This window comes from Ylistrum balloti, unplaced genomic scaffold (genome assembly GCF_031769215.1).
Source record: "Ylistrum balloti isolate Yb309-2 unplaced genomic scaffold, AGI_CSIRO_Ybal_v1 Utg369892, whole genome shotgun sequence".
Taxonomy (NCBI): Eukaryota; Metazoa; Mollusca; class Bivalvia; order Pectinida; family Pectinidae; genus Ylistrum; species Ylistrum balloti.
The window spans coordinates 694716-709505 of NW_026782024.1; the positions used below are offsets into that span (position 1 = coordinate 694716).

A 14790-nucleotide genomic window follows, 5' to 3' on the forward strand; every position below is an offset into this window, starting at 1 on the left:
TGCCGAATCCGTTTCTTTTTAAATGAAGCTTGGTGCGTTTATCTTGCTATTTTGAGAATGCAATGTTGCCTTATTTTTTATTCGGAAAGTGAAGCAGTTGCTGTCAGTGAAACGAAACACGTTGAAATTTTAAGATATGCCTTTGTATTATGATTCTATTGACATGTCGGTATGTGGACATTTTTTTCCTTTGTTGATAATCGTTGTTTAAGGCCTTTGTGCACTGTTGCGATTGTTACTGTTTTTCCGTTACTGTGAACAAATATCCGGAAAACATCGCCCAAAAAGATCCTATATTACTCGTTAGTTGAGCGTTTATGAGACCAAGATCCATTTTCAAAAAACTGATAAAATGGCGGCAGCTATGCCACACGTTTTGTCTCCGGAACTTCAACAGCGAGTTAACGAATGCAAGCTATTGGTTGTTGGAGCCGGTGGTATTGGTTGCGAACTTCTGAAAAACCTTGTCCTCACAGGATTCAAAAACATTGAACTGGTAAAGAAGTAGCCGTGCATTGGCACGGCAAATCTTCGTTGACAGTCATGCATGAAATGGTTATCAACCAAATAAGGTTACCTATCGGTTTGTGATAGCAGCAATGCTCTATAGACCAGCTTAAGTTAATACAACCGTTGCGGTTAGGGAAATAGTAAAAATTACACTTAATGGGATACCACACCTTTCCTCCAAGGGAAAGACCACAAGTCGTGAGCATTTTTTGATTTTGAAGGATGCTCACCAACTCCTACGTGCTGTCTCATTACAGAGAATCCTCCCTCTGAATGCAGCAAATTAAATGATGATATCACTACAAAACTCAAACTTGATAGTAAACTGAACGGTAATGTATGATAATGATTTCATTATGGAGAACCCATTGAAACCTTATGGAAAAGAGCGTGTATGTGTGGCTTGTATATAGAGAATACATGGGCAGTTTCTTAAAATATAAACTGTATGTTGGAGAGGACAAAAGTTGTGAGCTTCTTGCGAGCCACTTTTGTCTTTCTGTTGTGAGACAAAATGCAGCTTATATTTTAAGACACTGACCATGTGTTCTTGATTTGATCCTTCACCGTTGATTGAAAATCAGACCACAAAAAACTCCGAACAGTTTTGTTGTTCAATCTTTGTTCATATTACCTGACATTGACATAATGCTGAGTTTTACCTGTTGGAGTTTGCCAAAATAATTGCCCTGTACAGAGATATAGTTCCAAATGTCAACAGATATGACAGCAAATTTAATGAAATTTTGGAAATAAATTTGTTCATTAAAACATCAAATTGCTTATTTCAACAGTCATTTTTAACATCGTTTTAAAGTAAATTTAGAAAGTAATTCTATGGAATTAACACATGTGCTAAAATACAGATATTTTCTATCACTGCTGTTTACAACAAAAATAAAGAATGCATTGTCAGTGTCTCAAAATATAAGCTGTATTTTAGCGATGTGAAGAAAGACAAAAATAGCAAGCCGTTTTTGTGTTTCTACTCCATAATGGAATCATTATTATGCATTACCGATTACTACAACATTGATTGAAAATCAGACCTTTGAAACTTAAACAGTTTTATTGTTCTATCTGTGTTTACCTGACATTAACATTATGCTGAATTTTGCCTGATGACGGATGCCAAAGTAATTGCTCTGCACGTAAATATAGTTCCAAACTTCATCAGATATATCAGTGATTTTATGAATTTTCATAAATCAACACTAGGCCACTTGTTCAGTGACTCATACCCTGATAAACTGTTTGATAAACACTACAAGACCAACAAAAGAATGTTTCATAATCTAAGTAGGTTTCTCTTGACTTGAACTTTCAGAATACTTAATTATGATTATTAAAACTCTTTTACTACAGCTCTGTCCAAATTTTGTATAATTATCAAAATTCTGTAAGGATATATATCTATCTAAAGTACTACCACATCAGATATAGTCTGATCAGACTAACCAAAATATGAATAGTCTTTATTTTATCACTCTCTCAGTTATGGATCTTGATAAGAAATTAGTCAATTTTCAATTTTCTATCTATATATTGTATACATGTTCCCTGTTATATCATGAATGGCCATTTTTCTGCTTCTTGATATTTAACTCATTGTCATACTAAGTAACGCACTTCAAAGCTGTAAACCCCACCTTCAGATTAGTAGTCAGTAAGTTGACAAGATTCATCTGTATACAGTATCAAGACTATATTTGTCATCGTTGTTTAAGGTATACTCCCTGTTTCTTCACAGGAACACTTTGACCATTTTTATTTTTTTTTTTTACCACCGAAAAAAAACATGTGCATGGAAAGGAAGGAAACTACCAAAACTTTTGCTTTCTTGCCATTTGAGAATTCCATTTGGTGTTCATATTAATGAATTGAACTGGACCATTTCAAGGTGTAGGTGTTTATCTGTAATCAGTATTATGTTTTGGTTTTCAGATTGATCTGGACACTATTGACGTCAGTAATCTCAACAGACAATTCTTGTTTAGGAAAGAGCATGTTGGTAAATCAAAGTCCCAGGTAGGTCAGTTGTGAGCTTACTGATGAGGTTATCAAAGTATAACATAGAATCCAACGGTCAATATAAACTGACATATATTAGTTTTCATTTTTCTTGCTTAGATTTCAGAGAGAAGGTTGATTTTTAGAAATAGCTGGTTGAAGTTTAATTTAAACATACATAATATATTTTAAATGTATATAGAGCTCAATTATGAATACATGAATTGTCAGTAGAAAATTGATAAATAACAGACTGCTTTTGCTGTTAAGTTCATACACACTCTTTAGGATGTTCAATATTTGACTTAGAACATATTTACCTACTGAATATGTAATATGTACTACATTACATGTTTATCTCAAAGCATCGCCTCTGTCAGCATATTGGCTTTGTTACTTATGATTTAATAAACTTCTACAGATCACTTTAAGGTATGATATTTTTATCTGCTGTCAAGCTGTCTCAGTGCTAGGTTTTGGCTCAGCAATGATCATCCAGTAGCCATGAATACTATCACATTTTCAGTACACAGTACATATATCACTTTAAAAAAAAAAAAAAAAAGTATTTAAAGTATATAAAGTTTAAACAGAAATTTGAGAAATTGAAGTTATATATAAGAAATATATGAATTGCATTCATGATTTTGTTGTTTCCAAAGGTGGCCAAGAATAGTGCTTTAGCCTTCAATCCTGACACCAACATTGTGTCTTACCATGACAGTATTACCAGGTATGTATCATCAAGTCACTAGTAAATACGATAAGACTCTTTCATATATTGGGGTGTAGGAGGTCGCAAAATATCGTAAAACTTTCAGCTCTGCCAAGAGTTTTACCACATTTTGTGACCTCGAGGGTGAAATATCCTGTCCTTGGACCAAGATTTCCATAGATAATTTAAACAAAATTTCAGCAGTCGCTGTAATTAACTATTTGTATACATGTGTGTATACATTGTATCAGGTAATGACATTAGTTTGTAAGGGACATGTCACATGTTGTATTGCACAGGTAGATGTGTAATACAAGAAGAGCACACCTGGGTGTATTGCCCCGGACAGACCAGTAAATACAAAGGCAGAAATAAGGGAGATAACTCACCTAATATCCTAAGTCTGTTCTTCTGATATCCCTCTGTATTGTCTCAAAAGCATAAGTAGATAATGTGTTACGAGATTATGAGGTTAAGTTGGTTTTTATTGGACAAGAAGTTAACCAACACAAAAGTTAAAGTCATTGTACGGTCATCAGTCAAATTGGCCCCAGAAATTTGTCTGGCATTACAACAAAGTCCTTGACAATCTGTTGACACTCGTTTGGTTCAGACACTGCAGTTGGTCAGATTCTGTATAGCACTATTATACATACTGTTTAACTTGACTAATGATAATAGCATTGTAAAAAGAAATAGATCTTGTGTAACAGGTTTTATGCATTTCATCTTTTACAGCACCGAATATGGAACCAACTTCTTCAGAAAGTTTGACATAGTCATGAATGCTTTAGATAACAGAGGTAAGTTTATTGTACAGTTACGTAACAAACTCTGGGGACTGAAACATTTGTTCTGAAGGCTGAATCAATTGTTTTGAGAATTGTTGTGGAGATTGAATTGTTTGGTGGCCAAGTCAGTTGTTTTGAAGACTAGATTGATTTTTTGGTGACTGGATTGATTAATCAGGCTGTCCAGCCCCCCTTAAATTCCTAAAAAATCCTACTTTTTTTTCAGTTTTGCTAAAATTCCTAAAAAAATGAAAAATTCAAAGGGAATTACTAAAAAAGCCCTAATTTTTCACTTCAGTTCCTACTTTTTTTTTATATTTCTTACAATTTACTGAAAATGTTTTCATTAAATTCATACTTAAAATGTGTTTTAATGTAGTCTGTAGTTCTAATTCAGGGTATACAATGAAAGGCAGTTGACCAGTGGATCTATGTACCCAGATTGTTATTGGTTGTGACAGAGGTGTGATTCTTAAGGTCACAGCCAACCACAGCTGGGACACTGAAACCCTGGAAGACACCTTTCCTGCAATTAAGGCATTGTATGTTAGTTTCTATTTTGTCAAATTTGCAAAGGTAAGTCAGTTTAATGCTTTCATACTCCTTATTCTAGTTACAAAATTCCTAAATTTGCCCTAAATTTTTGTGATTTTAGCCCTAAAATTAGCCCTAATTTTTTGTCAAGAAGTGCTGGACAACCTGATTAATCTGTATAAAACATCACTGATATGGGACAGTACATTAATGTGCATTGTATAACCTCACATTGTTCGTTTAAAAGTCTCCCTTTTCAAGTTATAAATTGTTCATCATATTTTGTTATCTATATTCAAACTTTTGTGAATTACATACATCTAGCAATTTGAAGGTGAAACTAGTAATGGGATATTCTTACCCTGTCATAGGACCTACTAGTCCAGTGATGGGACCTTCCTACCCGGTAATAGGACCTTCTAGTCCAGCAATGGGACCTTCACTCTGAAATAGGACCTTCTAGTCCAGTGATTGGACATTCTTACCCTGTAATAGGGACTTCTGGCCCAGTAATAGGACTTATGAGTCCTGTAATGGGACCTTCTTACCATATAATAGGACTTACTAGTCCAGAAATAGAACCTACGTACCTTGTACGTATTGTAAAATGAACTTTATTTGCTATGGTATAATGCTTTCTGATTATATTGCTTGTTAGTTTGCCATTTAAATGATTATGTGTTTCTTTTGCAGCTGCCCGTAACCATGTAAACCGCATGTGTCTGGCAGCCGACATCCCCCTAGTGGAGAGTGGAACAGCAGGCTATTTGGGTCAGGTCACTGTCATCAAAAAGGTCAGTAGATACAGAAAACATGAAAGTTTGACATTCAAACAAACAATTTTTACTTGCATTTGCGATAGGACTGGGACTGTACATAGGAATTAGATGTTATAGTAAATATTCAAAACACCTTTACTTGTCTTTGATTAAAGGATCTTTGAGCTTTTGTTCAAGAGCATTAACGAGTGGAAGGAAAGAAATCCTTCTCTCTTCTGTAAAGTCCAGGACTTTTTACCATATTTGGGGTATACCCTTATTAGGTGAAAGGAACAAAGTGTTGTGCAAATGGATGGTTTGATATTTAGCAGGGAAAGATGTAGGTTCTCGAGGGGCAAGAGGAAACGAAAATTGAATTATGTTGTATTCAAGTGTTTTCTTAACTGAATTTTTTGTAAATCAATTTTGAAACCTGCAAATCCTTTCTTTGGTTTAATTAAAGGGTGTTGTCTCCAAGGTACTGGGAATACCTCTGTAATTAATAGTGATGTGGCCCACATACAAATCCTAGTAAGGTTTCATCCTTCTCACTACGTATATTTGTCTGTAAGTGTTAACTATATGTAAGTTTATGTAACATTTTAAGTTATTAATAGTATTAATTAAATATTTTTATAAAATCATATTTTGTCTCCAATTCCAGAGTCTGACAGAGTGTTATGAATGCCAGCCCAAACCCAGACAAAAAACATTCCCAGGGTGCACTATCCGTAACACTCCCTCCGAACCGATTCACTGTATTGTTTGGGCGAAACATTTATTCAAGTAAGGCTCTTTATTTGGGTTCTATTCACTTGTTTCCAAGCACAAAGCTGGTGCTTCACTTTCCTGTTCCATAATAGGGTCAAACTCTATCTAATGGGTTGAATATTTATTTGATCAATTTAAATTCCACTAAATTAACATTACACATATGTTAAATAGCAGAATTATGCATAATAGCCTATTGCTTCTCAGTTGCACCAGAATTCTTATAAATGAACAATTGTTATCCTAACAAGTTTTGTAATTGGCAGTCAGCTGTTTGGCGAGGAGGACCCCGATCAGGATGTCTCCCCTGACACAGAGGACCCAGAGTTGGCAGGTGTGTTTATGAAACCCATGAACTTTCATAGCAGGGTCCTTGTTTCCAAATTTTCTATCATAAGTCTAAAAGCTAGTCGTAAAGCAGAGGTTTGTTTGATGACATATCTATGTATGATCAACTCCAAGATCTACTTGTCATACAGTCATTGCACATTTCAATTACCAACTGAACCAGACCTGAGTTGATCATTATTCACCTGTATCACAGATGCCTTGTCTTTGAATCCTTTTGATAATTTAATTGTTGGTAATTTTTAAATTCAGGTGATGCTGGAGAAAGTGCTTTACAAGAGAAATCCAATTCTGACGCTGTTGGAGCTGTGGAGAGAAAATCTACACGTACCTGGGCCATGGAATCAGGCTATGATCCACAAAAGCTTTTCAACAAGGTTTGAGATTTATCATCCCACCAATTACATCCAACTTGAATTGAATGTGTGCCCAGTAATATTAGACCGTAGTATTTTATTCTCTGTGTTAAGGTCCAGGTTATCTTGCTCTCTGGATTCTTTTTAGATCCCATGAATCACTTACTCATATTACATCTGTTGCATTTTTGTTTGTTCTAGCTATTTCGAGATGATGTTAAATATTTATTATCAATGGAGACACTGTGGAAAAAGCGGAAAGCCCCAATTCCTCTGGACTGGGAAAATTTACCTGACACAGGTATGTTGACTACAAATTATTTCTGTCATGAAAACTGAAGATCCCAATATTTTGTGACAAAATTCTTTTCAAGTATCCTCAACTAGGGAACAAAATCCTATTGCATATGTTGTTTAATTGGTAAATTTAGTTGAAAGATTAAAATATATCAATGGCAGTCAAGAGATTACAGGATCTCGATGGCAGTCAAGAGATTACAGGATAGCTATATTATAGAATATTGATCATAAAAAATTCTGATTATTGAAGAGAACTTACAGACAAAGGATTGACAATATCAAAGACATGGAGGCTGAAACATGTATCCTATATAAGTAATTATGAGTACATAAACCACAGATCCTGACTAGAATGAGGGTTCAGATGTAGGGAAGGAGAAGAAATTATCCAGGACTTTAAATGGGTGATATTTTTTTTTTTCACTTGGGTATCTCATTTTGACAGACTTGGGTACAAGACAGGGTTGGGGTGGGGTATCTGGGGCCAGATGCTGTGATATTCATGTTTTACTTGTATACACAGTGTTAGTATCTGTTTAATAGACTCGGGTACAGGAGAGGCGGGTATACGGGACCAGAGGCTGTGGACTATAAAGGAATGCTGCTCTGTCTTCTCAAACTGTCTCAATGGTCTGAAGGAAGATTTGGCCAAACAAGGCGAAGGGGGCATGCTTGTCTGGGATAAGGTAACAAGTGATCCCAAGGGATCCTTATAAGTTTGATCTGTTCCCATTTTCTCATCTTTCCTCATATCAATCTTAATTATATTAAATTTAGAAAGAGTCCATCCAATAATTCTCGAGAAAAAAGGAGAAAAGACTTTAGTTGTTATTATCCAAGATGGTCACCTGTTGGCCAATTTGCTTTCCTGATTAATCCAATATTAAATAATGTAAAATAAATGACCCAAGGAAATCTTCATATGAAATTTGAAACTGATCTCTCTATAACACTTCTGCAATATTTCATCATCAAAATCCCAGATGGCCATCTGAAAACAATTTTTAAGTGAGCATATTGCATTGCACAATGTCCATTATCTGTTCAACATTGTTTCCCTATAAATAGTTTTATGTCATAAACAACAGACCAGATTTTTACCAGCTTTAGTCAGAAGCATTTTTGGTAGAAAGGGAACAAGTTCTGTGTAGGAGGTATCATGGGGCTTCAGGGGCCTGAGGAGAGACATGCAATAGGGAGTATTGAGCAAAGTCTTCATCATTCTTCTTCTGTTTGTAGGAATGACAGAATTTTGTCCAAGTTTGATCTGTAGATAAGATTAAATTTTGTATAAATAAAGGAGCTGACACACCCTCTTCTTAAGGCAAAGGGGTGGGGCCCACTAGACCGATAGATGTAAATCTTATAAAATCTTTCTTTAGTAGAAATAATGAGATTTTGACAAAATTTAGACAGAAGCATAGGTGAGCAGGATTCAATTTTGCTTATAGCAATGACCTGTCTTCCAGCCTTTTTGTTTTTTCTGATCGTTATCAAAATTGAGATGGCACTACTAGGAAAAAGGAATCTACATATTAAATTTGAAAAAAAAAATCCATCAGGCACCTCTCAAGAAATGAAAGTAAAAGGAATTGTTTAAGTAAAAGCAAAAAGAATGACATTTTTAGACATAGTACATTTTGAGCAGGCTCCCATCTGATCATGATTTGCTAAATCTATAGAGTCAGAAAGACCAAGCAACATGGTATAATTATAGGATGTAACAGGGTTAGGATTGTATCCATGTTTGCTATAGTGCAAAACAGCTTCCGGTAGGCATCTATATGTCAAGAATAAGTTAAATAATTATGAAAGTGTCAAACTTAGAGAAATGGCTTGTTTATCTGTGACTTATCGTAGTACAAACTAATTAGGGGAAAGGGGCTTTCTTTTTAGTAATTTTTACAGGCCTTTAATTGGTTAAGGTTGGGTTTGTTAAATAAGCAAGACTCAATCTTGTCAAATATTTAGAACATCAAGTGATTTCTATGTTTTTAAAACTAGTGTAATTAGGTTCAGACTGGTAACTGCTTATTTCTTATTGTCTTTATTTAGGATGACATGCTAGCTATGGACTTTGTCACCTGTACAGCCAACATCAGGGCCTACATATTCAGTATTGCTCAGAAGACGAGATTTGATATAAAATGTGAGTATAGCCATTTATTTAAGGAATTAAAAGGTCATCAGTATACTTTATAAGAAAGGTTCTCTTATTACTATAAATTTGTCTGAATAAGGATGTTTGATCTAAAGATGCTAAGTTAATAATTCAATGAGTTGTTTGAATTCAGCTATGACTTGTAAATGAAAAAAAAAAAAATTGTTATCATCATTTTAGTACAATGTTTGTTATGGTTTCCATCGAATAACATATTTGTTAGAATTGTAAACTTAGTAGAAAGTACTGTTCTCTTTAAACATCTGATAATTGCTTGATTTAGGTCTTGATATTGTAATTTATCCTGTAACTGTGCTGCAATTGTTGGAATATACCTGCCACATATATTTTTGCTGTATTCGGCAGTGACAGAAAACAGCTGTATTTTAGCATGTGCATTACTTTGATAGAATTACTTCCTGATTTGCTTAGATATTTCTTTTAGAAATAGAAAAACCTGTTTAAATAAGCAATTTTATTTCTTGTATCAAACAAATTATTTAGAAGATTTATGAAATTGTTTTATATCCATTGATGTGTGGAACTATATTTCCAGCTGTATTTTTGCTTGGGACAGAAAGACAAAAGTGGTTAGCCAGGATCTTGCCACTTTTGTCTTTCTTCACCCTCACAAAAATACAGCTTTTTTTAAGAATTAACCATATATTCTATTTATTAATGTAAGAAATTACAGGGTTTTATAAAAAAAAAAAATTATTTTTGATGTTTTCTATAGCTATGGCTGGCAACATCATTCCTGCAATTGCCACAACAAATGCTATAATAGCCGGCTTAATTGTGATGGAGGGACTCAAGATTCTCAAGGGGGATATAGAGAAATGTAAAACAGTGAGTATAAGTGGATGTAGAGAAATGTAAAACAGTGAGTATAGGAGGATGTATAGAGATATAAAACCAAGTATGGGGAGATAGAGAAAAATGTGAATATGGGGGATATAGAGAAATGTAAAACTGTGAGTATAGGAGGATGTATAGAGATATAAAACCATGTATGGGGAGATAGAGAGAAATGTTAAAATGTGAATATGGGGGATATAGAGAAATGTAAAGCAAAATATCGGTAAATACACAGAGAAGTATAAAACTGTTGTGAGTGTGAAATGATACAGATAAATGTAAAGTTGTGTATGGGGAGATGAAGAACAGCACAAAGTTTATGAAAATACAAACATTTTCAAGTAATTGTTTAACTTAGCATTTCACTGTTTCAATTTATTTTCCTTTCAGGTTTACCTGAACAGACAGCCTAACCCCAGGAAGAAGTTACTTGTACCATGTACTCTAGACAAGCCCAATCCCAAGTGTTATGTATGTGTGGCCAAACCTGAGGCCACAGTGGTGTGCAATACAGACAAAGTCACTGTGAGGACTCTAGAGGATAAGGTAAATTGTTATAGACAACATAGTGCAGCAATTTAAGGTAAACAGGTATTTAACTATAGAGAAATCACATTTATAGACCACAGGTAACACTCTCCAACTGAAATGTTCTACACAACTAAATTGTAATATAATGTCTTGACTTCAGAAGATAAACGTTTTCACCATTGGTTTTACCTGATGTCAATACTAGAAATTTATGTGCACCATAAATACTGTTTAAATAATTGGTTAGGAGACATTTTTGCTGTTGTTTGGCAGCCATTTATTGTTGTGATAGATCTGATTACAGGTGTTGTTTTGTTTCAGATATTAAAGGTGGCCTTAGGTATGGTAGCTCCAGATGTGGAGATTGATGATGGTAAAGGTGAGTGTCTCTCTGTCCTGTGTCCATGATATAAGAATTAATTTACAATTGATTCTCAAGATGTTCAACATTAATATATACTTTTTAATCAATATAAGGTACAAATTGATGTAAAAATTGATTCCTTCATGTTTATTTGTTTTTGTTCTTTTGTTAGGAACAATTCTGATATCGAGTGAAGAGGGAGAAACGGAAGGTTAGTCTGTAATCACTCATTGGAGATTATCAGAAAGTAGTGTATAATGTGACAAGGTTATATTTTTGATACCAGTCTCAATTAACCATTTTAAGGGCAAAGTTAATATGGAAAATGTTTTCAGTTAAATCAAATATTGAAAAAGTGAAAAATCATTCTGTAACATCAATTAATTAGTGTAATACCTTAAAATTCTGGAATTGTATAATTCGTTTGAGATACCATTGACAAAAATTCTGGTTGATTTTTGCTGAAAGTACTACAAACTATTTGACATAGACACTTTGTACACTTCTCCACAGAAAATGCTGACAAGATTTTGAGTGAGTTTGGGATAAACAATGGCTGCCGGTTAAAGTGTGATGACTTCTTACAGAACTACAGCCTCGTTCTCAACGTAGCCCACAGGTAGATACCGGGTTTAGGGACATGAACAATCGATTATCCTAGCATAAAAGTGGAAGTATTTCTGAGGTAGTTTTCCTGGTAATAGCTGTTGATGTAACTCTTTTTGTGGGGTACTTACTAGATTAGACTAACTGAGAAGATACAGTAATAAACAGTGAAAACTCCACCAAAGTAGAGACCTGTCATGTGTTATTGTTGTCAATAGTGAAGAGAATATGTATGTGATGTAGACTTAGAGAAATTTTAATCTATTGTTTCAAGTAAAACAGCAATGTCTTTTGATCTTTTGTTTTAAGAAGTTAGACATAATTTCATGTGAAAACATTTTGATGTAGGGAGAAATTAGAGGAAGACAAAGAGTTTGAAGTTGTGGGAGATATGTCTGAACTACAGGCCAAAGAGGAGGAAGCGAAAGAGGAGAAAAGCGAGAACAAAGAGGAAAGCCAGTCAAAGACCAATGGTAAAGTGTTCACATTATCCTGTTGGGACAAATAAATGTATTGTTGCCTTTTTGTACAGAAGTTTTGAAATGATGGATAATGGTATGGCATCGTCCTTGCGTCCGTCAGTCTGTCAGTTGGTCATTAACTTTTATTTGTCTGGAGATCTCCTACAGTTTTCAAACCATCTTTTTGAAGTTTGGGAGAATTCATTACCATGACCTCCTGAAAAGCAGTTTGATTAGACTGTATTTGGAAGAGTTACTCCCCTTCATTGTTTTCATAATGTGAATTTTGTGTGGAGATCTCCTCTTATTTCTTTAAAACTTTTTATAAGCTTAATCACCTTGACATGAAGTTGTGTTTCCTGAGAAGCCATTGGATTTGACTTTATTTGAAAGAGTTACTCTTCCTTGTTGTTTTCGTAATGTTAATTGTGTTGGAAGATCATCCCTCTTAGTTTCTAATTGATTTCTTTCAAACTTGAAAGGCTTAAATCACAATAACATGTAGTGTTATTTTCCTACACAGCATTTTGTTTCAACTATTTTTAAAGGATTTATTGCCCTCTGCTTTTTTAGGATTTCACTTTTTCACAAATTGATCTTAATTTTGGTAGGATTTGAAAACCAATACATGAAATGATTTTCTTACTAGCAATGTAATTTTACAATTTTTGAAATGTTATTGCCCTTTGTTCAACTAGTTTCTAGAGATTGGTAAGATTGAAAACCACAATATCTAATTGTGTTCTCAAGACTTTTTCATTCAGCAATATTTTAAAATGTTGCTACTTATTGGTCTTTCCAGAATTTTATTCCTTATCCAAATATTTTCTTCAGTTTTCCAGCAATTTCTTTTATAAGTTGCTATGCTTTAATTTATCATTAAAACATATCCTGCTGTTTTTGTCTTTTCAACCTACTACATTACATGTATTACCATTTCCATATTTAATGAAATTGGAACTCCTAATGGAGTGGAAGAGAACCAAGGTCCTGGTTGTCATCGGTCATAGATTAAAATCACAGATGGATACCTAACTATTCAATAGAGCCCCATCACATCAGGTGAAAATAAAAATGATAAAAGCGATGAAGTATCTGTCAAACAGACAATTGTTGTGGCATTACGGCAAAGCCGTAGTTTTAACCTTTGCTCTCTACTGTGGTTCTGATGATGGCTAGCCTAGCTAGTTGAAACAGGTAAACCAGCAATAAAACTGCTGAATTCAGATGTTGATGCTCCATCATTTATATCTTTTAGTATTGTCATACTTGTATTCTTTTTGATATAACAAATATTGAATATTTCTTTGGCATGGGACATGTGTGTATTTTCCCACCCGGTGGTATTTGTTGGGATACTCTTAACTTTATCTTAATAAGAATTTGTGGAATATTACTGTATTATAGAGGCAAACTGGAGGTAAAATATTAGCACACGATTCTCATAGTTTTCCGGTATAATTTAGATAACTTTCTGATGAAGGTAGAACTGATCGATTATTATATATTGATTTATTAAGTTATTTCACAGGTTTTACCTCCACTATTTACTGCGGTATTTCAGTGGACAAGGTTATGTATAAATATTGTTTGTTAATTTATGTGAGTAAACCGTTTTCCCTTTGACATAATTTGAAATATTTTGATGTTAACCTACAGATGTAAGTGATGACGAGGACCTGATGGTAGTGGATGAACCCGAGGATGAACAAATAGTTAACAAGCAAGTGGTCAGTAGAAAGAGAAAGGCCGAAGATGAACTGACCGACACAGGCACTCCCAAAAAAGTCAAAGTTTCTGATGATCAAGATGTAGACGATGATATTGTGATTTTGTGATGACAGTTGTTTTATCATCAGAACACTGAAAAGTGACAGTGAAAGGCAGCAGGGACATTTAACATAATACATTATTGTATATAGGTGTCACTGTAACATATTGTGATGAGTGTCCTAGCACAGTGATGGGTTTTCAGGGACAGACATACTTTACTATTTATATTAGCACACACAAATCTCTTTTCTACTAAGGAAACCTAGTTTGCATTGTCATTTCCTGAAATTAATGTTATTCTGTTGAATACTCTGATGACCGATACAAATGCTTGAAACAGATTCCCCTAAGCTACTCTGCAATACAGCTATACATTCTATATTCCTTCTTACACACAAGTGACCCAGATTTCTGTTACATACTAGAATGTATTGTCCTGTCCCATACTAGAATGTAATGTTTAATACACACTAGGGACCCAGGTCTCTTACATGCTAGAATATATTGTTTACTACAAACTAAGGACCTAGGTCTCTGTTACATGTTAGAATATACTGTTGAATCCACACTAGGGACCGTAGTTACGTACTACAATATACTATTTAAAACACTATGGTCCCAGGCCTCCGTTATGTACTAGAATATCATTACACACTGCTGTTGTATTTTGTGGACCAAATGATTTACTGTTGTGAACTTTGTAGTGCTGTAAAAGTGATGGTGATTCATATGAACTAGTGGACATTTTGTACTTTATAAATGAATCAATTGGATCTCCATTTGTTGCAATATTTTGATATTACAAAATAAATATGAATTTTTGTATTCTTGTATCATTTTGTTTCTGACTTTTTCTGATTTCCACTTTTTCCTGGTTTTGTGGTGTGTAACGGTGTATATATCATTTACATCGTGGAGACAACATGCTAATAATAAACATTAG

At 34.2% G+C, this 14790-nt stretch overlaps 1 protein-coding gene across 1 annotated transcript; it reads left to right on the forward strand.

Annotated features, from left to right (window-relative positions):
* Positions 1–352: 352 nt before the first annotated feature.
* LOC132546500 (SUMO-activating enzyme subunit 2-like) lies at positions 353–14628 on the forward strand. The gene is made up of 18 exons (XM_060210218.1): positions 353–496; positions 2455–2538; positions 3183–3253; positions 3974–4038; positions 5254–5354; positions 5983–6104; positions 6356–6423; positions 6690–6814; positions 6995–7094; positions 7637–7779; positions 9149–9242; positions 9991–10103; positions 10503–10658; positions 10965–11022; positions 11180–11218; positions 11521–11626; positions 11962–12086; positions 13734–14628. Exons 1-18 carry the CDS (start codon positions 353–355, stop codon positions 13910–13912), a joined length of 1893 nt encoding a protein of 630 aa, XP_060066201.1. The 3' UTR covers positions 13913–14628.
* The last annotated feature ends 162 nt before the right edge of the window (positions 14629–14790 follow it).